Source organism: Anolis sagrei, chromosome 6, assembly GCF_037176765.1.
Source record: "Anolis sagrei isolate rAnoSag1 chromosome 6, rAnoSag1.mat, whole genome shotgun sequence".
Taxonomy (NCBI): Eukaryota; Metazoa; Chordata; class Lepidosauria; order Squamata; family Dactyloidae; genus Anolis; species Anolis sagrei.
Genome location: NC_090026.1, coordinates 5,214,778 through 5,241,177, shown reverse-complemented (window position 1 = coordinate 5,241,177; position 26,400 = coordinate 5,214,778). Strand labels below are relative to the sequence as shown.

The following is a 26,400-nucleotide window of genomic DNA, read 5'->3' as shown; positions in this document are numbered from 1 at the left end:
TGCCCGCAGTCCCCTTTCCGCCCGGACTCTGCGGCCACCGAAAGCCATGCTCCCCAAAGCAGCTTGGCTGCTCTCCTTGGCTGTGTTGGGGCTGCCCTTGTCGGCGGAGAAGCCGCTCCCCAAAATCGAAGGGACCTATGGGACCAAGGTGAGTCTGGAACAACAGAGTTGGATTTACCTGGATGCACTGACATATGAAATCCAGATTATCCACTTTGAATTGGACTATATGGCAGTGTAGACCATGCCTGGGAAAGCTTGGGCCCTCCCTCCAGGTGTTTTGGACTTCAGCTCCCACAATTCCTAACCCAAAATAAATGGGTTAGACTGGATGATCTTTAGGGGCCTCCTCTAGGATGTCATAGGATGCAGCCACAATTGCAAAAGTGGGGCAGAAGGGTTACAATACGTGTAGTGCAAAATGGTACCATTTGACTGCCATGGCTCAATGCTATGGAAACATGGGAGTTGTAGTTTTACAAAGGTCTTCCCCTTTATTGACGAAGGCTTTCATGGCAGGAATTGCTGGGTTGTCGTGAGTTTTCCGGGCTGTCTGGCCATGTTCCAAAAGCATTCTCTCCTGACATTTCACCCACATCTGTGGCAGGCATAATTTCCAGGGAGGTAGAAAGAACTCTTGTCTGTTGGAAGTAGGTGTGAACGTTTCAATTGGCCACCTTGATTAGCATTTAATGGCCTAGCAGTTTCAAGATCTGGCTTCTTACTTCTCGGGGGAATCCTTTGTTGGGAGGAACAATCAGGGCTAGAAACAATCAGGGCCAGTTAATCACCTCCTAACAAAGTATTTCTCCCAGGCAGGAAGCAGCCAGGCTTTGAAGCTGCAAGGCCATTTAATGCTAATCATGTTGGCCAATTGCAACATTCACACTTGCCTCAAGCAGACAAGAGTTCTTTCTCCCACCCTAGATGTTATTTCTCAGGTGTATAAACAGGCAGTAAGCAGCCAGACCTTGAAGCTGCAAGGCCAATTGATGCTAAATTTGAATAATAAAATAATAAATAACCGAGTGGGCCAATTGCAACATTCACACTTGCCTCAAACAGAGACGGGTACGTTCTCCCACCCTGGACATTATTCCTCAGGCATATAAACGGGCAGTAAGCAGCCAGACCTTGAAGCTGCAAGGCCATTCCATGCTAATCAACTTGGCCAATAGCAACGTTCCCACTTGCCTCAAGCAGACAAGAGTTCGTTCTCCCACCCTGGACATTATTCCTCAGGCAGATAAACAGGCAGTATGCAGCCAGACCTTGAAGCTGCAAGGCCATTCAATTCTAATCAAGTTGACCAATTGCAACCTTCACACTTGCCTCAAGCAGACAAGAGTTCGTTCTCCCACCCTGGACATTATTCCTCAGGCGTATAAACAGGCAGTAAGCAGCCAGACCTTGAAGCTGCAAGGCCATTCACTGCTAATCATGTTGGCCAATTGCAGCGTTCACACTTGCCTCCAGTAGACAAGAGTTCTTTCTCCCACCCTGGACGTTATTCCTCAGGCGTATAAATAGGCAGTAAGCAGCCAGACCTTGAAGCTGCAAGGCCATTTGATGCTAGGTTTGAATAATAAAATAATAAATAACCGAGTGGGTCAATTGCAACCTTCACACTTGACTCAAGCAGACAAGAGTTCGTTCTTCCACCCCGGACATTATTCCTCAGGTGTATAAATAGGCAGTAAGCAGCCAGACCTTGAAGCTGCAAGGCCATTCAATGCTAATCAACTTGGCCAATTGCAACCTTCACACTTGCCTCAAGCAGACAAGAGTTCGTCCTCCCACCCTGGACGTTATTCCTCAGGTGTATAAATAGGCAGTAAGCAGCCAGACCTTGAAGCTGCAAGGCCATTTGATGCTAGGTTTGAATAATAAAATAATAAATAACCGAGTGGGCCAATTGCAACCTTCAGACTTGACTCAAGCAGACAAGAGTTCGTTCTCCCACCCTGGACATTATTCCTCAGGTGTATAAATAGGCAGTAAGCAGCCAGACCTTGAAGCTGCAAGGCCATTCAATGCTGGGCATTTGCAACATTCACACTTGCCTCAAGCAGACAAGAGTTTTTTGTCCCATCCTGGACATTATTCCTCAGGCATATAAACAGGCAGTAAGCAGCCAGACCTTGAAGCTGCAAGGCCATTCAATGCTAATTGAGTTGGCCAATTACAACATTCACACTTTCTTTCTAGGCCCTTTGAGGTTGAGAGAGTGTGACTTGCCTAAAGTAACCCAACAGATTTTCATAGGAAAGAGATACAGTTTCCAGTTTCCATCTATTGTTCCCAGGATATTGATACTATCTTTGTTATTGATCAATATACACAAATCTTGACATTGAGAATAAAAGGTATATAAGGATTTGGGAATATATATATATATATATATATATATATATATATATATATATATAGTAAAGAGACTCAGCGACATTAATATTCACAGGAGGTCGAGGACAAGGAAGACAAGCTGGATTGCAAAGCACACAACGCTGCATCGAAATGAGGCCTGCTATTAATTAATGAACTAATCAATTAGGAAAAAAAAGTTCAAGTGATGTGAAAATAAGTTTCATGGAGCAGCACTGCCACCAGGTGGCTATCAGCAGTAATGCACCCTGTTGGTTTTCTTCCAAGCAGCAGCAGCAGCAGCATCTACTGGTGTATTCATGCATTGCAAGTCCCCTATTCTTAATGTGGAGGTTGTTGCTGCCATCTAGTGGCCAAGTGAGTTCATGACCATTCTTGCTTTTCCCAGTATGGCCAATGTTTCCAGTCTCTTCCTGGTGAAACTGGGGCTCTGAACCTTGGACAGAGATGGGGAGACCCTTCGCCGACAGCCACGTTGTATGTTGATCTGCGCACTGTAACAAGGTAAACAAACAATTACACACTATTGGAGGAAGTTGTGAGTAAACAAACAATTGCACACTATGGGTGGAAGTTGATTGTCAACAAACAATTGCACACTATTGGGGGAAGTTGAGTGTCAACAAATAATTTCACTCTATTGGTGGAAGTTGTGAGTAAACAAACAATTGCACACTATTGGTGGAAGTTGATTGTCAACAAACAATTGCACACTATTGGTGGAAGTTGAGAGTCAACACACCTGAATGGATAGTGTTAGACTACAGCTCCCATCATCCTTAGATGACATATTCCATGATGAAGAGAACTAGGAGTTGGAGGAAGTTGTGAGTAAACAAACAATTGCACACTATTGGGGGAAGTTGAGTGTCAACAAATAATTTCACTCTATTGGTGGAAGTTGTGAGTAAACAAACAATTGCACACTATTGGGGGAAGTTGAGTGTCAACAAATAATTTCACACTATTGGTGGAAGTTGTGAGTAAACAAACAATTTCACAATATTGGGGGAAGTTGAGAGTCCACAAATAATTGAACTCTATTGGAGGAAGTTGTGAGTAAACAAACAATTTCACAATATTGGAAGAAGTTGAGAGTCAACAAATAATTTCACACTATTGGTTGAACTTGAGAGTCAACAAATAATTGCACACTATTGGTGGAAGTTGAGAGTCAACACACCTGAATGGATAGTGTTAGACTACAACTCCCATCATCCTTAGATGACATATTCCATGATGAAGAGAACTAGGAGTTGGAGGAAGTTGTGAGTAAACAAACAATTGCACAATATTGGGGGAAGTTGAGAGTCAACAAATAATTGCACACTATTGGTGGAAGTTGAGAGTCAACACACCTGAATGGATAGTGTTAGACTACAGCTCCCATCATCCTTAGATGACATATTCCATGATGAAGAGAACTAGGAGTTGGAGGAAGTTGTGAGTAAACAAACAATTGCACACTATTGGGGGAAGTTGAGAGTCAACAAATAATTGCACACTATTGGTTGAACTTGAGAGTTAACACACTTGAGTGGATAGTGTTAGACTACAACTCCCATCATCCTTAGATGACATATCCCATGATGAAGAGATCTAGGAGTTGGAGGAAGTTGTGAGTAAACAAACAATTGCACACTATTGGGGGAAGTTGAGAGTCAACAAATAATTGCACACTATTGGTTGAACTTGAGAGTTAACACTCTTGAGAGTGGATAATGTTAGACTACAACTCCCATCATCCTTAGAGTGGATAATAATGTTAGACTACAACTCCCATCATCCTTAGAGTGGATAGCTTGAGAGTGGATAATGTTAGACTACAACTCCCATTATCCTTAGATGACATATCCCATGATGAAGAGAACTAGGAATTGGAGGAAGTTGTGAGTAAACAAACAATTGCACAATATTGGGGGAAGTTGAGAGTCAACAAATAATTTCACACTATTGGTGGAAGTTGAGAGTCAACACACCTGAGTGGATAGTGTTAGACTACAACTCCCATCATACTTAGATGACATATCCCATGACGAGGAGTACTAGGAGTTGGCCTGCTGGGTCTGTGGTCTTATGCACTTTTCAAGGGTGGAAATTCAATAGATATGATGGTGTTGGGTACAGTAGGATGATGATGCCCAGCATAAAGGAATGCTGGGAGTTGTAGTCCAAATCCCACAATTGATTAAAGCACTGGGTCAGGTATTTTCCTGGGCTGTTTGAGACCCAAAATGTCATGCTAGGCCAGCTTTCAGGCCAATATTTCCCCATATTCTGAAATATGGTTGCCGTGGCTCAGTGCCATGGCATCTGGGATTTGTAGTTTGGGGAGGCCCCAGCCCTCTTGGCCTTCATTCTCTCTTTCCTCTCCCCAGCGCTGCATCCTCCTTCGACTTCCGCACCTTCGACCCGGAAGGTGTCATCTTCTATGGGGACACCAACCCCGGCAAGGACTGGTTCGTCTTGGCTTTGCGGAAAGGGAAGCCTGAGATGCAGATCCACAACACCGTCACCAACTTGACCGTTTCGGGGGGGATGCGCCTCAATGACGGACATTGGCATCGGGTACGGCTGGATGGACATCTGTCAGGAGGGCTTGGGTAGTGCCTTCCTATGTGGCAGAAGAGGATTGGACTAGATGGCCTTTAGGTGCCCCTTCCAACTCTACAGTTCTATGGAAATACTTAAACACAAGCTGGATGGCCATCTGTTGGGAGGGCTTGGGTGGTGTCCTCCTTCCTGGCAGAAAGGGAGTGGGCTAGATGGCCTTTAGGTGCCCCTTCCAACTCTAGCTTTCTATGCTAATAATAATAATAATAATAATAATAGGTGGATGGCCATCTGTTGGGAGGGCTTGGATGGTGTCTTCCTTCCTGGCAGAAAGGGGGGTGAGCTAGATGGCCTTTAGGTACCCCTTCCAACTCTACCTTCTATGCTAATATTATTATTATTATTATTATTATTAATAATAATAATAATAATAATAAAAGGTGGATGGCCATCTGTTGGGAGGGCTTTCCTGGCAGAAGGGGTAGGCTAGATGGCCTTTAGGTGCCCCTTCCAACTCTAGCCTTTTAAGCTAATAATAATAATAATAATAATAATAATATTGTCAAGGCTTTCATGGCCGGAATCACTGGGTTGTTGTAGGTTTTTTTGGGCTATATGGCCATGTTCTAGAGGCATTTTCTCCTGACATTTCGCCTGCATCTGTGGCAAGCATCCTCAGAGGTAGTGAGGTCTGTTGGAACTAGGCAAAAGGGTTTATATATCTGTGGAATGACCAGGGTGGGACAAAGGACTCTTGTCTGCTGGAGCTAGGTGTGAATGTTTCAAATGACCACCTTGATTAGCATACAATGGCCTGACTGTGCCTGGGGCAAACTTTTGTTGAGAGGTAATTAGATGTCCCTGCCTGCTTCCTCTCTGTGGCCTAATTCCAACAGACCTCACTACCTCTGAGGATGCTTGCCATAGATGCAGGCGAAATGTCAGGAGAGAATGCCTCTAGACCATGGCCATATAGCCCGAAAAAAACCCTACAACAATCCAATAATAATAATAATAATAATAATAGGTGGATGGCCATCTATTGGGAGGGCTTGGATGGTGTCTGCATGGCAGAAAGGGGTTGGACTAGATGGCCTTTAGGCGCCCCTTCCAACTCTAGGATTTTATGGTGTTATTATTAATAATAATAATCAAAGGCTAAGTGGCCATCTGTTTGGAGAGCTTGGGTGGTGTCTTCCTGTTGGGCATAAAGGGTGTGTGTAGACTGGATGGCCTTTAGGTGCCCCTTCCAACTCTAGCTTTCTATGGAAGGATTGTGTCTTCCTTCATGGAAGAATGAGGGTGGACTGGATGGCTCTAGGGGTCTCTTCCAACTCTACGGAAGTATTTAAACACTAGCTGGATGGCCATCTGTCTGGAGGGCTTGGATGGAGACTTCCTGCCTGGCAGAAAAGGAGTGGACTAGATGGCTTTTAGGTGCCCCTTCCAACTCTACAATTCTATGGAGGGATTGTGTCTTCCTTCCTAGAAGAACGGGGGTAGATGGGATGGCTCTTGGGGCTTCTTCCAACTCTACAATTCTATAGAAGTATTTGAACACAGGCTAGATGGCCATCTGTCGGGAGGGCTTGAATGGTGTCTTCGTTCCTGGCAGAAAGGGGGTGGACTAGATGGCCTTTAGGTGCCCCTCCAACTCTACAATTCTATGGAGGGATTCCTGGAAGAACAGGGGTGTACTGGATGGCTCTTGGGATCTACAATTATATGAAAGTATTTGATCACAGGCTGGATGACCATCTGTTGGGAGGGCTTGTAAGGTGTATCCCTGCATGGCAGAAAGGGGGGGGGTGGACTAGATGATCTTTAAGTGCCCTTTCCAACTCTACTATCGATCTACACTGCAGGATTCAGTGGAAGTATTTGAACACAGGCTAGATGGCCATCTGTCGGGAGGGCTTGGATGGTGTCTTCCTTCCTGGCAAAAAGAGGGTGGACTAGATGGCCTTTAGGTTCCCCTTCCAATTCTACAATTCTGTGGAAGTATTAAACTCAATCAGGATGGCCATCAGTTGGGAGGGCTCGTCTGGCAGAAGTGGGTTGGACTAGATGGCCTTTAGGGTCTCATCCAACTCTAGTCTTGTATGGATTCTAGTTGCATGGCAGATCAGGACCTGGTCCAGCTGGGATGTTAAATCTGACAAAAGTTTGGGTCTTTCTTTCTAAACGACCAGGATTCCCTAGCTTTGAGCAATGGTAGTTAAAGTGATGGCAGGCTACGTATGTTCTACATCAGTGTTTCTCAACCTTCCTAATGCCGCGACCATATGTGAACACTGGTAGAGTTTGGAGAAAATAGACCTTGCCATTTGGAGGTTGCAGTTGTTGGGATTTATAGTTCACCCACAATGAAATAGCATTCTGAACCCCACCAACGATAGAATTTATCCAAACTTTCCACACAGAACCCCCATGACCAACAGAAAATACTATGTTTTTTTATGGTCTTTGGCGACCCCTCTGACACCCCCTCGCGACCCCCCCAGGGGTCCCGACCCCCAGGTTGAGAAACGCTGTTCTACATTGTGGATAGAGAGAGAGATGACCCCTCTTGCCTATGACTCTATTCTTCTTCTTCTTTCCGGGCAGCTGATGGTGAAGAACGAGGGCGACGTGGTCACCATGGAAGTGGATGGGGATGACCAGCTGGTCCTCCGCCACGTCTCCAGCTCCGTCATTGAGCACCCGGTCTCTTCCATGCGGATCGGTGTCGGGGGTCTCTTCATCCCAGCCCAGGAACTGCTGACCCCGGTGAATCTATTATTATTATTATTATCATTATTATTATTATTATTATTATTTGAAACATAACAAGATGAGTCCATAGCGGACAAGATCACTCTGCTGGCTGTTGTATTGGATCACACGTCGGACACTTCCCAAGTGTCTAGGACTGTGTGATGTATCGGCGAATAATGTATGCAGATCCCAGTAAGGTGGCCTTTTGCAGCTGGCAGATGGTAATTTTGTCAGTGCCAATTGTTTTTAAGTGCAGGCCAAGGTCTTGAGGCACTGCAAGGAAAGGAGAAAGAGAGAGGGAAGAAGAAAGGAAGGAAAGAGTGAAGGAAGGATAGGTTGGGGAGAGAGAGAGAGGAGGGCCTGAGAAAAGACCCCAAAGGGCTTGGGTTTGCCCATATCTGATCTACACTGTCGAATTAATGCAGTTTTGACACCACTTGAACTTCCCTGGATGAGTTGTAAAGAATCCTGAGCGCTGTAGTCTGCACTTTGGGGCAGACCTTGGAAAACTACAACACCCAGGATTCCATAGCATCAAACCATAGCAGTCGAGAGTCATGTCAAGTTGCATTGATTCTACAGTGTAGGCGCATCTATTGAGTAGCTTCAACTCATTCTCTTCTTTCCTACTATCATCATCATCATCATCATCATCATTAGAAACACAACAAGATGAGTCCACAGCAGACAAGATCACTCTGCTGGCTGTTGTATCGGATCATACATCGGACACTTCTCAAGTGTCTAGGACTGTGTGATGTATTGGCGAATAATGCGTGCAGAACCCAGTAAGGTGGCCTTTTGCAGCTGGCAGATGGTAATTTTGTCAGTGCCAATTGTGTTTAAGTGCAGGCCAAGGTCTTGAGGCACTGCACCCAGTGTGCCAATCACCACTGGGACCACCTTCACTTGCTTGTGGCAGAGTATTTGCAGTTCGATCTTTAAATCCTCATATTGTGTCAGCTTTTCCAGTTGTTTCTTTTCAATCCTGCTGTCACCTGGGATTGCAACATTGACGATCCATACTTTGTTTTTTAACACAATTGTGAAGTCAGGAGTCTTGTGCTCCAAAACTCTGTCTGTCTGTCTGAATCCAGAACTCCCAGAGGGGCTTGACGTGTTCATTCTCTGTAACTTTTGCCATCTTGTGATCCCACCAGTTCTTTGTCTCATGCAGATGGTATTTGTGGCACAAGTTCCAATGAATCCTCTGAGCAACGGTGTTGTGCCTCTGCTTGTAGTCTGTCTATGCAATCTTCTTGCAGCAGCTGAAGACGGGATCTATTGTTTCACCTGCTTCCTTGCAGATTCTACACTTGGGATCTGTCGTTGACTTTTCAATTCTGGCTCTGATGGCATTGGTTTGAATGGCTTGTTCTTGGGCTGCCAGAATCAGGCCCTCCTTTGTCTCCTTTTTCAGAGTCCCATTTGTGAGCCACAGCCATGTTTTTTCTATGTCAATTTGGCTCTTAAGTTTTCCCAGGAACTGTCCATGGAGAGCCTTCTTTCACCAGTTTTCTCTTCTGCTCTGGATTGTGTTTTTACAGTATTCACTCTTTGTCTTTTGCACTTGAAGCAGTTTACTACTATTGATTTCCCTTGGTGTTGGTTCGTGACTGCCTCTATTATGATTATGATTATGATTATTATTATTAGAAACACAAGATGAGTCCACACCAGACAAGATCACTCTGCTGGCTATTGTATTGGATCACACATCGGACACTTTCCAAGTGTCTAGGACTGTGTGATGTATCGGCGAATAATGAGTGCAAATCCCAGTAAAGTGGGATTATTATTATTATTATTATTATTATTATTATTATTATTATTATATGAAACACAACAAGATGAGTCCACACCAGACAAGATCACTCTGCTGGCTGTTGCATTGGATCACATGTCGGACACTTCCCAAGTGTCTAGGACTGTGTGATGTATCAGTGAATAATCTGTGCAGATCCCAGTAAAATGGGATTATCATCATCATCATCATCATCACCATTTCTATTCCATCATGCAAGGAATCGAAGGGCAAGGAGTAGGAAGGCTTTTGTGCAGAGTAGAGTATCATTCCAATTTGCTGGCCATCTTGCTTCTTGTCATTCAATTACTTGACTTCAGACAGTTGTTTCTGCTTCGGTAGCAGCTCTTATCTTTATTTACATTTCATTCATTGCAATAACACCTACTTGTTAGCACAGAGAAAGAACAAAAAATGGTGTCTGCTCTATTTATGTTGTTGTTCATTCGTTCAGTCATCTCCGACTCTTCGTGACCTCATGGACCAGCCCACGCCAGAGCTCCCTGTCGGTCGTCACCACCCCCAGCTACTTCAAGGTCAGTCCAGTCACTTCAAGGATGCCATCCATCCACCTTGCCCTTGGTTGGCCCCTCTTCCTTTTGCCTTCCACTTTCCCCAGCATCATTCCCTTCTCTAGGCTTTGCTGTCTCCTCATGATGTGGCCAAAGGACTTCCACTTTGTCTCTAGTATCTTTCCCTCCAGTGAGCAGCCGGGCTTTATTTCCTGGAGGATGGACTGGTTGGATCTTCTCGCAGTCCAAGGCACTCTCAGAACTTTCCTCCAGCACCACAGCTCAAAAGCCTCTCTCTTCCTTCGCTCAGCCTTCCCGAAGGTCCAGCTCTCACATCCGTAGGTGACTACAGGGAAGACCATGGCTTGGACTAGGCAATGGATCTTGGTTGCCAGTCTGATGTCTCTACTCTTCACTATTTTATCGAGACTGGACATTGCTCTCCTCCCAAGAAGGAAGCGTCTCCTGATTTCCTGGCCACAGTCTGCATCTGCAGTCTGATAACAGTGATAACCCACTGTTATCACCTCATTAATTCATTGTCCAGCCTCCTCATCTGTTGCAACACCTAACTTGTCTGTTCCATAATGCTCCACAACTTCACTCTTTCACAGCTAGCAGCATGGACATTTTGAACTTGTGCAATATATAGAGAGAGAGGAAGAAAGGGGAAGTGCCCAAATAATTCTAACTTTGCCCTTCTTTTTAGCTGAACACAGCCATGGATGGCTGCATGCGGCGCTGGAATTGGCTGAACAAGACCTCCGAATGGCGAGAAGGGAGCTCCTTGGAGGAAGAAGGGACCAAGGTTTGCTTCCCCAGCATCCGACCCGGAAGCTTCTTCCCCGGAAACGGGTTGGCCACCTTTTCTCTGGCAGGTAGGACCCGCGAGCCAAAGGAGAGGGATCAAAGCATGCCTGGGCCAACTTGGTCCCTCCAGGTGTTTTGGACTTCAACTCCCACAATTCCTAACAGCCTACCGGCTGTTAGGAATTGTGGGAGTTGAAGTCCAAAACACCTGGAGGGACCAAGTTGGCCCAGGCGTGATGCAAACCCTTTCTTTGCCTCTCTGCCTTCTTCTCCCCATTAGACCTCCCCACTGGACTCAATCTTGCAAATGGGAACTGGTCCCTGGCTTTGGAGATGCGGATCGAAGGGGCCCCGCAAGCGGCCTCCCTGTTGGCGGTCTCCAGTGCGAAACACGCCCCGGTTCTGCGCTTGGACCTGCGGCACACGGTGAGAGGCATGATGGCACGCTAAAGTCTATCATCACCCACAACACCAAACTCAGTTGGAATATGCCAAATACGCTTTGCATTTGTTTTAGTGCCAAATTGATTATTAGTATTAGCCTTTCTATGCTAGAGTTCCAAGACTAGACAATGCCCCGCTTCCAGGGCAGAGAGGCACAAGGCACTCCAAAGCCCAGCATCCACAGCAGCAAACTCTGGCTGAGAAAGGCGGTATACAAATGCAGTAAATAAATAATAAGTAAATAATTGGAAGACAGGAAGGATGGTTGTCTTATGCTCCAAGACTAGACAATGCACCGCTTCCAGAGCACAGAGGCACAAGGCACTCCAAAGCCCAGCATCCACAGCAGCAAACTCTGGCTGAGAAAGGCAGTATACAAATGCAGTAAATAAATAATAAGTAAATAATTGGAAGACAGGAAGGATGGCTGTCTTATGCTCCAAGACTAGACAATGCACCGCTTCCAGAGCACAGAGGCACAAGGCACTCCAAAGCCCAGCATCCACAGCAGCAAACTCTGGCTGAGAAAGGCAGTATACAAATGCAGTAAATAAATAATAAGTAAATAATTGGAAGACAGGAAGGATGGCTGTCTTATGCTCCAAGACTAGACAATGCACCGTTTCCAGGGCAGAGAGGCACAAAGCACTCCAAAGCCCAGCATCCACAGCAGCAAACTCTGGCCGAGAAAGGCGGTATATAAAAGCAGTAAATAAATAATAAGTAAATAATTGGAAGATAGGAAGGATGGCTGTCTTATGCATGAGCTCCAAGACTAGTCAATACACCGCTTGCAGAGCACAGAGGCACAAGGCACTCTAAAGCCCAGCATCCTCAACAACAAACTCTGGCCGAGAAAGGCAGTATACAAATGCAGTAAATAAATAATAAGTAAATAATTGGAAGACACTAAGGATGTCTATCTTATGCATGAGCTCCAAGACTAGACAATACACCACTTGCAGAGCACAGAGGCACAAGGCACTCTAAAGCCCAGCATCCACAACACCAAACTCAGCTGGAACATGCTGAATATGCTTTGTGTTTGTTTTGGTGCTGAGTTGCTTATCAGTATGAGCCTTTCTATGTTAGAGCTTCAACAATAGACAATGCACTGCTTCCAAGGCACAGGGATACAAGCCACTCTAAAGCCCATCGTCCACAACAGCAAACTCAATTGGAATACAGGAACAATCATGTTTTATCAGTATTAGACTTCCTATGCTAAAGCTCCAGACAATGCATTCATTCCAGGGCACAGGGGCACAAGGCACTCTAAAGCCCAGCATCCACAACAGCAAACTCAATTGGAATACAAGAAGTATAGCTGTCTTATCAATATTAGCCTTTCTAAGCGAGAGCTCCAAGAATAGACAACATGCTGCTTCCAGAGCACAATGATACAGGGCACTCTAAAGCCTATCATCCACAACAGCAAACTCAGTTGGAATACAGGAAGGATATCATGTCTAATAAGTATTAGCCTTTCTGTGCTAGAGATCCAGGAATAGACAATGCACTTCTTTCACGCAGGCCACTCTAAAACCCAGCATCCCCAACACCAAACTCAGTTGGAATAGGATGAATATGCTTTGCATTTGTTTTGGTTCTGAGTTGCTTATCTATGTTGTCTTTCTGTGTTAGAGCTCCAAGATTAGACAATGCAGTGCTCCCAGAGTACAGAGATACAAGCCACTCTAAAGCCCAGCATCCACAACAGCAAACTAAGTTGCAATACAAGAAGAATAGCTATCTTATCAGTACTAGTCTTTCTATTGTATAGCTCAAGAATACACAATTCACTGCTTCCAGAGCACAGAGATCCAAGGCACTCTAAAGCCCATCATCCACAACAGCAAACTCAGTTGGAACACAGGATCTCATTTCCTCTCATAGCCTTTCTGTGCTAGAGCTACAGGAATAGACAATGCACTTCTTCCACACAAGGCACTCTAAAGCCCAGTATCCACAACACCAAACTCAGTTGGAACATGCAGCCTATGCTTTGCATTTGTTTTGGTACTGAGTTGCTTATCAGTATTCCCCTTTCAATGCTAGAGCTCCAAGAATAGACAATACACTGCTTCCAGGGCACACAAAGCACTCTAAAGCCCAGCATCCACAGCAGCAAACTCAATTGGAAGACAGGAAGGATGGCTATCTTATCAGTAGTCGCCTTTCTATGCGAGAGCTCCAAGAATAGACAATGCACTGCTCCTAGAGACAGAGCTACAAGGCACTCTAAAGCCCATCATCCACAACAGCAAACTAAGTTGCAATACAAGAAGGATAGCTATCTTATCAATATTAGCCTTTCTATGTGAGAGCTCCAAGAATAGACAATGCACTGCTTCCAGAGCACAGACACAAGGCACTCTAAAGTCCAGCATCCATAGCAGCATACTCAGTTGCAAGACAGGAAGGATAGTTGTCTTGTTTGTGGTCTCTCTTAGGATCTGGTGGCCCAGCTGGGGAACAAGACTGTCTTCATGGCCCCGCTTCCGGCTGAAGGCTGCCTGGACTTGCGGCTCCGGGTGCGAATCACGGCATCGCACTTCGCTCTGCGCCTGGCCAATGCAGAGACTCTGAAGCCCATCCCCAAGACGGACTTCGACCGCCTGAAGCAGATCTGGCTGGGCCAAAGGGGAGACCTCACCATCGGAGGGTCACCCGGTAAGAGGCTTCCTCCAATTGTATGTTTACAAGGGAGCTGGCAACCCCTTGGAGAGCTGTGCAATGGGTTGCATGCAGTTATCTAGCTTTCTTAAATGACACCGAAAGCCCTTCTACACTGCCATATAATCTCTAAGCCACAGAACTACATGCGACCCATTGCACAGTATTCCAGATGTAATTGGATTGCAATTCCCATCATTCATCACCATAATGGGCAACGTCCTTGCAGATGGCTAATTCTCTCACACCAGAAGTGACTTGCAGTTTCTCAAGTTGCTCCTGACACAACAACAACAAAAAAAACTCCCAAAATCCCCAGCTAAGTAAAGGCTAGAGCTTGAAGCAGAATTGTAGAAGGCCAACCTTTGGAGGAAGAGGTTTAGTTGGAACTCATTGGTTGCTAAGATTTCGTTGAGTCTCTGGGTGGATGAGAAAGTTTCCTTTTGGACTACAACTCCCAAAATTCCCCGCTAAGTAAAGGCTAGAGTATGAAGCAGAATTGCAGATGGCCATACCTTTGGAGGAAGAAGCTTAGTTGGAACTCATTGCTTTCTAAGGTTTTGTTGAGTCTCTGGGTGGATGAGAAAGTTTCCTTTTGGAGTACAACTCCCAAACTCCCCAGCTAAGTAAAGGCTCAAGCTTGAAGCAGAATTGTAGATGGCCAGACCTTTGGAGGAAGAAGCTTAGTTGCAACTCATTGATTGCTAAGGTTTTGTTGAGTCTCTGAGTGGATGGGAAAGTGTCCTTTTTGACTACAACTCCCAGAACCCCCTAGCTGGCTAGTTGGGGTTACTTGGTCCTGCAATCCCCACTAAATTCTGCTTTTACTTTATTGGCTGAGGATGATGGGAGTTACCATAGCTGGAGGGCCAGGGGTGGTCTACTTCCTTTAATCCAGAGGTAGTGATTGTGTAGCTCTTTAGATCTTTCTGGACTACAACTCCCAACATCCTTCACCATTAGCAAAAGCAGATGGGACTTGCAGACCAACTATATCTAAAGGGTAGGATGTGGCTTCTTCTATGCCAATGTAAGAATTGTGAAGTCTCCCAGCTGTAAATGGACTACAACTCCCATCAGCCAAACAAGAAAATGTGCCCAAGTTTTGGCAGAAAATTAGTGCAATTTCTAAATGACCGACCTCTCTTCCTTTTGCTTCCAGGGTTGGAAAGGGCCCCCTTGGCACAGGAGAGGGGCTTCTTCAGGGGCTGCCTGCAAGCGATCCGGGTTCAAGGCCAGGAGCTGGACTTAGACTCGGCCCAATCCAGGAGCAACTCCATTTGGGCTCATAGTTGCCCAGGTCCTGAAGACGGAGGCAAAGACACCATGGACGATGGAAACTAAAACATGTGCCCTTCAATGTATGCTTGGAAGAAAGATAGCAGAACGTTATCCAATCTTTACTTTGATTCGTTCAATATCCCGGACGAGCCCCCATACAGGGAGGTTGTTTTCCCTACAATGCTAGATTTTGCAGAGATAATTTTGAAGGTGTGCATGTGTGCCTTCCCACTACCTAATGGCCACCTTTTGAATACCAGGAAGATAGCAGAACATTATCCAATCTTTAATTTGATTCGTTTGACGCCTGCCTTATTTCATATCCCGGACGAGCCCCCATACGGGGAGGTTGTTTTCCCTACAATGCTAGATTTTGCAGAGATATTTTTGAATGTGTGTATGTGTACCTTCCCATTACCTGTTGACTTATGGCCACCTTTTGAATCCCATTTAATCCAATATTTTAATAATGTTAACCTATAGAATTCATGCATTGGAACTGTCATGGCTCAATGCTAAGGAATACTGGGAGTTGTTGTTCGACAAGGTCTTGAGCCTTCTCTGCCAAAGAGGGCCAGAGCCTTGCCAAACTACAACTCTCAGGATTGCACTGCACTCAACCATGGCAGTTAAAGCAGTATCGAATTGCATTAATTTTATAGTGGCAAACTTCGGGCCTCCAGATATTTTGGACTTCAATGTCCACCATTCCTAACAGCCTCAGGCCCTTTCCTTTTCCCCCTCCGCCGCTTAAGCGGCGGAGGGGGAAAAGGAAAGGGCCTGAGGCTGTTAGGAATGGTGGACGTTGAAGTCCAAAATACCTGAAGGGTCCAAATTTGCCCATGCCTGGTGTAGACACATCCAAGGATCCAGTGTACACCCCATGCCAAAATGGGTGACCATCCCTAATCTCCTCACAACACAAGAATCCCAAAGCAGTCGTGAATATGATATTGTTTATTGTTACTGGATCAGAAACATTGGTCGACAACAAAGGGAAGTCCTACCTTAGCCTTACCTCCTATTGACCCGGGTTGAACGCAATGCTGGTCCAGCCATCGACTCCAGAAAGTTGGGATTTGGTGCTATAGAGAGGTGGGTTTCCATCTCATTCCTCATCTAAGCATTATAAGAGAGATGGAATCCCATACAAACCGTCTCTGGTGGGAATGGGTTGATTTGCAAACTAGATTCCTAGATTCCCTTTTTAAATACAGATTAATCAGTCCATAAAAGTCATCGGTGGAGTAGCTGTCCCTGCTTTCCGAGGACTTGTTTTTGTACAGCTGCTCTTTCGACTATTCTAAATTACACCCCGACACATAGTCTGCTCTTTTGGCAATATCTCAGATGATTCCAAGAGTTGTTTTCTCTTTCACAGTATTCAGTCTTATCTTTGAAAGCTTAGGAAACGAAAAGACCGGTTCCACTTTTCAACCAGATTCACTTTCTGACGATGCTTTGCTTCCTAACCCATCGAATAAACCTGTAAATAAAATACGTTGTGCTTTAGGAATTAAAACGAGGAGGTTCAGAAGCAATGGCTGGAATGCTGTTGGGATCTTGCACAAGTCAAAGCTCCCTTATGGAAGCGGTTCAGTATTTTTCTCTTATTGTCACAGGAGCAAAAAGGTCCCAGTTGCGCTGTTGGGCATGTTGGGCGCTCATTCCCCACAATGGCGCATTCAATTGTGGATTGTTGTTTGTCACAAGTGTTGTGTTGCACTGGTGTAGCTTTGCACGGACGAGCATAAAACTCATCCGAAGTGTCTTTGTTGGGTTGTTGTAGGTTTTTCTGGGCTATATAGCCATGTTCTAGAGGCATCCTCTCCTGACGTTTTGCTTGCATCTATGGCAAGAATCCTCAGAGGTAGTGAGGTCTGTTGGAACTAGGAAAATGGGTTTATATATCTGTGGAATGACCAGGGTGGGACAAAGAACTCTTGTCTGCTGGAGCCAGGTGTGAATGTTTCAACTGACCACCTACAACAACCCAGTGATTCCGGCCATGAAAACCTTCAACAATAGAATCATTTGTTGTTGTTCATTCGTTCAGTCGTCTCCGACTCTTCGTGACCTCATGGACCAGCCCACGCCAGAGCTCCCTGTCGGCCGTCACCACCCCCAGCTCCTTCAAGGTCAGTCCAGTCACTTCAAGGATGCCATTCATCCATCTTGCCCTTGGTCGGCCCCTCTTCCTTTTACCTTCCACTTTCCCCAGCATCATTGTCTTCTCTAGCCTTTGCTGTCTCCTAGAATCATAGAATCAAAGAGTTGGAAGAGACCTCATGGGCCATCCAGTCCAACCCCATTCTGCCAAGAAGCAGGAATATTGCATTCAAATCACCCCTGACAGATGGCCATCCAGCCTCTGTTTAAAAGTTTCCAAAGAAGGAGCCTCCACCACACTCCGGGGCAGAGAGTTCCACTGCTGAACGGCTCTCACAATCAGGAAGTTCTTCCTCGTGTTCAGATGGAATCTCCTTTCTTGCAGTTTGAAGCCATTGTTCCATTGCGTCCTAATCTCCAGGAAAGCCGTAAACAAGCTTGCTCCCTCCTCCTCCCTGTGGCTTCCTCTCACATATTTATACATGGCTATCATATCTCCTCTCAGCCTTCTCTTCTTCAGGCTAAACATGCCCAGCTCCTTAAGCCGCTCCTCATAGGGCTTGCTCTCCAGACCCTTGATCATTTTAGTCGCCCTCCTCTGGACACATTCCAGCTTGTCAATATCTCTCTTGAATTGTGGTGCCCAGAATTGGACACAATATTCCAGGTGTGTTCTATCCAAAGCGGAATAGAGCATGGGGAGCATGACTTCCCTGGTTCAAGACACTATGCTCCTATTGATGAAGGCCAAAATCCCATTGGGTTGTTTTGCTGCCACATCACATTGTGGGCTCATGTTTAACTTGTTGTCCATGAGGACTCCAAGATCTTTTTCACACGTACTGCTCTCGAGCCAGGCATTGTCCCCATTGTCTTTGTTGGATCCGCACTGGGCACTAGCTTTTAATTCCTTGCAAGACGGTTTGCTCAAACTGATTGCTTTGAGGTCTCGTCTCCGAACCAGAGGTAGAAACCAGAATGTACATTAAGGGCCCAGTGTCCTTGTTGGATCCACATTGGGCACCAGCTTTTAATTCCTTTCTTGACGATTCGTAAGACTGTTTGCTCGAACTGATTGTTTCAACACCTCGTCCCCGAACCAGAGGTAGATACAAGAATCTACATGAAGGGCCCTCTCTCTTGGATGTCCAAAGAGGCCATCTTTTTTTAATTGCAAACTAGGACCAATAACATTGTTTGGTTCTCTAAGAGGATATAGACCCTAGCGGTTAGAGAGGTAATCGGTCAAGATCAAAATCTCTGCCTTTGACAAAAGGAAAACGGGATCCATCATCTCGTGGAGCTCTCTCAAGCTCCTTCCGAAGGTCGTCAGCAGGGAAAACAAACAGAAAAGGCTGGAGGCATCCCTTTGGGGGGGGGGGGGACTACAATGTCCAAGCTCCCCCACAGTTGAGATGGGTTTGGAAACTACAACTCTTTACTACCTAGATCTGGAAGGAAAACTAAAAAGACTACTCTTTCGGTCTCTTTTCCCATAATAATTAGGAACCATATTGGCTGGGAGACTCTACTAGTTTTAGTCCCATTTTGGAAGGGAGAAGAAAAGGGGTGACGTTTCTGTCCAAGAGCCCCCCAATTCAAAAAAGCAACATCTGGAAGGAGGGGAAAGGAAGGAAAATGAATACAGCTGCCTTTCTGTGTCCATTCACAGGTTCTGCAACTTTTTCCCCACTGGTTCCATAAAGAAAGAGTTTACTCCTTGCCGACTGAGTTCAGATTCATGGGTCCTTCCTCTCATTCTGGCAAGGAGCAATGTCTCCAAAGTCTATGCCACGCCTGCGAAAGGCTTGCGAAGAAACCCATCTCCTTCCTTTCAGAGCAGAAGGCAAGTCCCCGATTTGCTGGTGGCCGAGGAGACCGGGGCGTTGCGGTCCAGATCCTTCGGGGTGGTGCCTTTGGCGCCCCACACGTTCAGCTCCCCGAAGATGCCCATCTCGATCATCTCCTCCTGCCACGGGATGGGAATGTTCCCCGAGGAGAAATCGTCGTAGAACGCCTTGTCCGTGTCGTCCAGCACCACGCCTTTCACCGTCGAGAAGGCACCCACGTCGCCGATGTCCTTGGCATAGACCACTTTGGGGTCCGGCACGAAAGGCGGTGCGACCAAACCTGAGTGAGAGAAGAAGAAATGGGAGTTGTGACGTTCATAAATGGCAAATTCTGAGCGGATCGAACATCCTCTTGCCAACTCAATGGGAAAACACAATCAAAGTATGCATAAGGCATGGGCAAACTTGTTCCCTCCCTCCAGGTGTTTTGGACTTCAACTCCCACAATTCCTAACAGCCTACCGGCTGTTAGGAATTGTGGGAGTTGAAGTCCAAAACACCTGGAGGGCCCAAGTTTTCCCAGGCCTGCTATCTATATATATAAAAATGGAAAGGGCGTTCAACGGGACAGCAAAACGCGAAAAAACCCTGACACCTGGAGGGAGGGAACAAGTTTGCCCATGCCTGGTATATAGGACAACTTTTGAATCTGCTCCTATCACATCATAAAATACAGATTTTTTTCTTCCTGTCTCCAAAGCAAAGTGTAAACAAGTTCAGGAGGATGGATGTGTTCGCACTTGCCGTGCCAAGCAGCCCTTATTAGCTTTGGCAGGGAAATTATTTGGGATTTCATAAGGGCCCTTCGGCAAACATCAATGGCTTGCAATGCAAAAGGTTGTGGCAGCTGATCTCGTGCAAACTTCGCCTCGCCTTGTTTGCAAAAGCTCTGCCATGTTTCTTTTTTCTTTCTTTATTCAGAGCTTGGGAACATAAGTGTCCGTGCAAACGCAATGACATTAAAGGAAATTAATTGGCCCTAAAAAGAATCGTGACGAAAACAATTGGTCGCTTTGATCATTATTTAATGTATTTCTAGCATGGTGATTCCGGATTCTGATTTTGATGGTCACTTCCAATGTAATCATTTAATTAATTGCTCAATGGTTTTTTGGTTTTTTTGTCGTGTCAGGAGCAAGTCGCTTCTGGTGTGAGAGAATTGGCCGTCTGCAAGGACGTTGCCCAGGGGACGCCTGGATGATTTGATGTTTTTATCATCCTTGTGGGAGACTTCTCTCATGTCCCCACAATTATATTAATTATATTTGACGTTTGGAATAATCCTGTTGATTCAATAGATCTCTAATTGGAACTGATAATTAAATTTGGGTCAATAAAAACAGCGGTAATCAATGAAAAATTGAAAGAAGCCACACCTTGAAAATTGCTAGGCCATTAAATGCTAACACTTCCCAACAAAGGATTCCCCCAGGCAGGAAGCAGACAGGCTTAGATGCTGCAAGGCCATTCAGTGCTAATCAAGGTGGGGTGATTTGACATTTGGAATAATCCTGCTGATTCGATAGATCACTAATTGGAACTGATAATTAAATTTGGGTCAATAAAAACAGCGGTAATCAATGAAAAGTAGAAAGAAGCCACACTTTGAAAACTGCTAGGCCATTAAATGCTAACACTTCCTGACAAAGGATTCTCCCCAGCAGGAAGCAGACAGGCTTAGATGCTGCAAGGCCATTCAGTGCTAATCAAGGTGGGGTGATTGACATTTGGAATAATCCTGCTGATTCGATAGATCACTAATTGGAACTGATAATTAAATCTGGGTCAATAAAAACAGTGATAATCAGTGCTAACACTTCCCAACAAAGGATTCCCCCAGGCAGGAAGCAGACAGGCTTAGATGCTGCAAGGTCATTCAGTGCTAATCAAGGTGGGGTGATTGACATTTGGAATAATCCTGCTGATGCGATAGATCACTAATTGGAACTGATAATTAAATTTGGGTCAATAAAAACAGTGGTAATCAATGAAAAATAGAAAGAAGCCACACCTTGAAAACTGCTAGGCCATTAAATGCTAACACTTCCCAACAAAGGATTCCCCAGGCAGGAAGCAGCCAGGCTTAGATGCTGCAAGGTCATTCAGTGCTAATCAAGGTGGGGGTGATTTGACATTTGGAATAATCCTGCTGATGCGATAGATCACTAATTGGAACTGATAATTAAATTTGGGTCAATAAAAACAGGGATAATCAGTGCTAACACTTCCCAACAAAGGATTCCCCCAGGCAGGAAGCAGACAGGCTTAGATGCTGCAGGCCATTCAGTGCTAATCAAGGTGGGGGTGATTTGACATTTGGAATAATCCTGCTGATGCGATAGATCGCTAATTGGAACTGATAATAAAATTTGAGTCAATAAAAACAGCAGTAATCAATGAAAAATTGAAAGAAGCCACACCTTGAAAACTGCTAGGCCATTAAATGCTAACACTTCCCGACAAAGGATTCCCCCAGGCAGGAAGCAGCCAGGCTTAGATGCTGCAAGGCCATTCAATGCTAATCAAGGTGGCCAATTGCAACATTCGCAATAGCCTCAAGCAGACAAGAGTTCTTTCTCCCATCCTGGATATTATTCCATAGCTATATAAACCCCATTTTCCTAGTTTCCAACAGACCCCTCAACCTTTGAGGATGCTTGCCATAGATGTGGACGAAACATCAGAAGAGAATGCTTCGGGAACATGGCCATACAGCCCGAAAAACTTACAACAACCCATTGATTCAGGCCATGAAAGCCTTCGACAATAGATTGAAATCATTGATGAAATACTGGATTTCTAAACAGAATTATTCCTATGTGCTTTGGACTATAGATCTGGGTTCAATTCCCACTTTGAGTTTCACTTGTGAGAAGAAAGAGCAATAGAATACTCCTAATAATAATAATAATAATAATAATAATAATAATAATAATATGTCGCAATCCCAGGTGACAGCAAATTGAAGAGAAACAACTGGAAAAAATGACACGGTATGAGGATTTAAAGATCGAACTGCAAAGACTCTGGCACAAGGCAGTCAAGGTGGTCCCAGTGGTGATCGGCACATTGGGTGTGGTGCCTAAAGACCTTGGCCTACACTTAAACACAATTGGCGCTGACAAGATTACCATCTGCCAGCTGCAGAAGGCCACCTTACTGGGATCTGCACGCATTATTCGCCGATACATCACACAGTCCTAAACACTTGGGAAGTGTCCGATGTGTGATCCAATACAACAGCCAGCAGAGTGATCTTGTCTGCTGTGTACTCATCTTGTTGTGTTTCAAATAATAATAATAATAATAATAATAATAATAATAATAATAATAATAATAGATGAGAAGCAACTGGAAAAGCTGACACAGTTTGATAATTTAAAGATCGAACTGCAAAAACTCTGACACAAGCCAGAAAAGGTGGTCCTAGTGGTGATGGGCACACTGGGTGCAGTGCCTGAAGACCTTGGCCTGCACTTAAACACAATCGGTGCTGACAAAATTACCATCTGTCTGCTGCAAAAGGCCACCCTACTTGGATCTGCACACATTATTCATGGATTCATGGAATCATAGAATCAAAGAGTTGGAAGAGACCTCGTGGACCATCCAGTCCAACCCCATTCTGCCAAGAAGCAGGAATATTGCATTCAAATCACCCCTGACAGATGGCCATCAAGCCCCTGTTTAAAAAGCTTCCAAAGAAGGATCCTCCACCACACTCCGGGGCAGAGAGTTCCACTGCTGAACGGCTCTCACAGTCAGGAAGTTCTTCCTCATGTTCAGATGGAATCTCCTTCTTGTAGTTTGAAGCCATTGTTCCATTGCGTCCTAGTCTCCAGGGAAGCAGAAGACAAGCTTGTTCTCTCCTCCCTGTGGTTTCCTCTCACATATTTATACATGGCTATCATATCTCCTCTCAGCCTTCTCTTCTTCAGGCTAAACATGCCCAGCTCCTTAAGCCGATTCATCACACAGCATTTGATGGCCTGACAGTTTTTAGGTGTCCATCAAACTGTCAAGCCATCAAATGCTAATCAAGGGGGCCAACTGAGACATTCACACCTAGCTCCAACAGACAAGAGTTCTTTCTCCCACCCTGGACATTATTCCACTGATATATAAACCCAATTTTCCTAGTTTCCAACAGACCTCACAACCTCTGAGGATGCCTGAGATAGATGTAGGTGAAACTTCAGGAGAGAATGCTTCTAGAACATGGCCATACAGCCTAAAAAACCGACAACAACCTTGTATAAAACTGTTTAGCACAGCACATGTTATTTTATGCTTGTACTTTTGGGTAGAAGCCCAGAAGCATCAATTCTTGGCCAATAATGCCATGAAACACCTTTGTCCTTTGTCTTCACTTCTAGCGAGTCTTTAATCTGGAACTTTGGTTACTAATTTTGGTTAGCGTAATGCTCGCCAGGCAGTTCCCACATATCAGTGGTCGTGGTACTGAAATTAGGATATTTCTTACAATTGGAGAAATATTGCAGTATTATTATTATTATTATTATTATTAGATACACATTATTCCTTTATGTAAACATCTCTGAAAATTGAGTATATTTTAGAATCACAAGGGTTGCTGAACTGAAATTAGGGTGCACCTTACAATCGACACCAGAATGGGCCAACTTGAGCCCTCCAGGTGTTTTGGACTTCAACTCCCACAATTCCTAACAGCCTATGCCTGGAAAAGGTGGTGGGGAAGCTGCGTAGTCCGCCTCTCCTGGTTGTCGTTACCTGCCTCTAGCCGTCCCCAGTTGATGGGCTTGAAGAGCGCGTGGTTCTTCAGTTCGCTGCAGTCGTTGTTCTTGAAGCCCAGCCGGTTGGCCGGGTCTTTGGCCATCAGGGCATCCAGGCAGGCTTTGCAGGCCGCGCTGAACTTGTCATCGGGATACGTCACCGGGTCATTCAGGATCCGGCGGGTCACCTCCTTGTTCTCTACCTGCAGAAGCGGATACAGATATAATCATGGAACTTGTAGCACATTTGGGCAGAGAAGGCCAAAGATTTGAGCAGTGTGTCATAGAATCATAGAATTATAGAGTTGGAAGAGACCTCGTGGGCCATCTAGTCCAACCCCGTTCTGCCAAGAAGCAGGGAAATCACATTCAAAGCACCCCTGACAGATGGCCATCCAGCCTCTGCTTCAAAGCCTCCAAAGAAGGAACCTCCACCACAGTTCGGGGCAGAGAGTTCCACTGTAGTCCAACAATATATGGAAGTGTATTGTCGAAGGCTTTCATGGCCGGAATCACTGGGTTGTTGTAGGTTTTTTCGGGCTGTATGGCCATGGTCTAGAGGCATTATCTCCTGAAGTTTCGCCTGCATCTATGGCAAGCATCCTCAGAGGTAGTGAGGACTATATGGCCATGGTCTAGAGGCATTCTCTAGAGGCATTCAGGCTATATGGCCATGGTCTAGAGGCATTCTCTCCTGACATTTCGCCTGCATCTATGGCAAGCATCCTCAGAGGTAGTGAGGACCTCACTACCTCTGAGGATGCTTGCCATAGATGCAGGTGAAACGTCAGGAGAGAATGCCTCTAGACTATGGCCATGTAGCCTGAAAAAACCTACAGCAACCCAATATATGGAAATATACAGCATTCCTATCCCTAAATGATTGCCTAAATGTTGGAGATATTCAATCAGTGAAGTACAGCTGACTGTGTCGTAAGGTCAGGGAATTATAAAGCTTGAAGTCCCCTAAAGGTTATTCAGTCCAACCCCCTTCTGCCAGACAGAAATAATAATAATAATAATAATAATAATAACAACAACAGCAGCAGCAACAACAACAACAACAACACTTTATTTATATTGCACCCTTCTCATCCCAAAGGGGACTCAGGGCGGATCACAGTACACATACATTGTAATGTAAGACTGTAGGTTATATATAGCAATATTAAATGATCACTCACAAGCCGGTTTTGCTTGGAAATGAATATATTGCTTGTATCTCTGCAGCAAAGAAAGACACTACTGACTTTTTCCCACCACCACTTCCTTTTATACACCTTTCCTGCCCATCTCCCCCCTCCTCTTCTCAGTTTCCTTATTAGAGCTTGTTGCTTCACAAGTTCCAATACAAGGGTTCCAGCGTCCTTTGCTAGCTTCAAAATGTCACAGAGAGAAAAGGTAGCCAGGATGATTCAGTCAGGATGCCACGGAGGAAATTTGTGATGTCTTCATGCCGTCAGATATTGACTCCTGACAGGTAAACATTCAACGCCACTTTGTATAGACAACACACAGACAGACAGAACAGAAGGAGGTGTCATGGAAGGTTGGGCTCAAGGCCAGGGGGTGCTATGACAAAGAGCCATCAGGACTTCCTCCTTTCTTTTGGTTGGCTAGCATTTTCTGATCTTTTTTCTTTATGGTGTCGTAAAACACCTCCTCCGCTTTTAGTGGTACCTAATTTCTCTAATCGCAGCTAAAGCTGTTTTCGAATTGCTTAGGTAAGCAGTGAGCTAGGCAGACAGTTGGCAGCTCATGCCAACCCAGGGCGTCGAACTTGCAACTTTTTGGTTGATAGATCTTATAATTGCTGATGATTTACCAGCTGTGCTAAACATCCAGCCCAATCCAAGCCCTCCTGACAGATGGCCATCCAGCTTCTGCTTAAAAACTTCCAGAGAAGGGGACTCCAAGGCAGTCCATTCCACTGTCTAATAGCTCTTACTCTCAGGAAGTTTTTCGTAATGTTTTGGGGAAAACTTCTTTTATGGCATCTCTGAATCCATGGCTCCATTGCTTCCTAGCCTTATCCAGCCAATTATTTGCCTTCCAGCCGACCGAAAAGGCTGCAAATGGCCGCTCACATAAATGATGCTTTTTTGCCACATTTTTTTTGGAGCAGTTCTGCATTCAAACCAAACACTTGAGGTTTTGAGACAACTTTTGTCAAACTCTGCTTTGGATAGCCCCAGGTTTTGATCCAGCTTTGGATAGTCCCAGGTATGGGCTAAAATAACCCTTTGGACGTTGTTGACTGCCATTGGCCATGCTGGCAGCTGGGGAGTTCTGGGACCTGCAATCCCTCCGAGAGAAGGCATTACCTTCTCGCCTCGGCTGCGGAAAGGTCCCTTGGCGGCGATCATCTCGAAGATGGTGACTCCAAGGGTGAAGTAGTCCACGCTGGAGTCGTATTCCACCCCTTTGAGCAGCTCCGGAGCCATGAATCCTATTGCGATGGAGAA

The 26,400-nt window shown here is 45.3% G+C and overlaps 2 protein-coding genes across 2 annotated transcripts in view; one reads left to right on the top strand and one right to left on the bottom strand.

The window, feature by feature from the left end:
* SHBG (sex hormone binding globulin) lies at positions 1-15,344 on the top strand. Its single transcript, XM_060779860.2, has 8 exons — positions 1-148; positions 2,774-2,889; positions 4,764-4,953; positions 7,546-7,707; positions 10,721-10,889; positions 11,102-11,247; positions 13,719-13,938; positions 15,104-15,344. Exons 1-8 carry the CDS (start codon positions 47-49, stop codon positions 15,283-15,285), a joined length of 1,287 nt encoding a protein of 428 aa, XP_060635843.2. The 5' UTR covers positions 1-46; the 3' UTR covers positions 15,286-15,344.
* An 820-nt stretch (positions 15,345-16,164) lies between these two features.
* The window catches only part of GRK1 (G protein-coupled receptor kinase 1), a 46,580-nt gene continuing 36,344 nt past the window's right edge, over positions 16,165-26,400 (bottom strand). The window contains exons 6-8 of the mRNA XM_060779858.2: positions 26,260-26,384; positions 23,934-24,138; positions 16,165-19,461 (exon numbers count right to left, since the gene is read on the bottom strand). Coding sequence (XP_060635841.2) covers positions 19,166-19,461; positions 23,934-24,138; positions 26,260-26,384 — 626 coding nt within the window. The 3' untranslated portion in view covers positions 16,165-19,165. The remainder of the gene's footprint in view (positions 19,462-23,933; positions 24,139-26,259; positions 26,385-26,400) is intronic.

Bases quoted from the DNA above. Each gene is read 5' to 3' on its own strand.
- SHBG (XM_060779860.2), top strand. From the start codon at position 47: ATGCTCCCCAAAGCAGCTTGGCTGCTCTCCTTGGCTGTGTTGGGGCTG. The intron at 149-2,773 runs GTGAGTCTGGAA...TGCTTTTCCCAG, and splicing joins AAGGGACCTATGGGACCAAG to TATGGCCAATGTTTCCAGTC. The intron at 4,954-7,545 runs GTACGGCTGGAT...CTTTCCGGGCAG, and splicing joins ATGACGGACATTGGCATCGG to CTGATGGTGAAGAACGAGGG.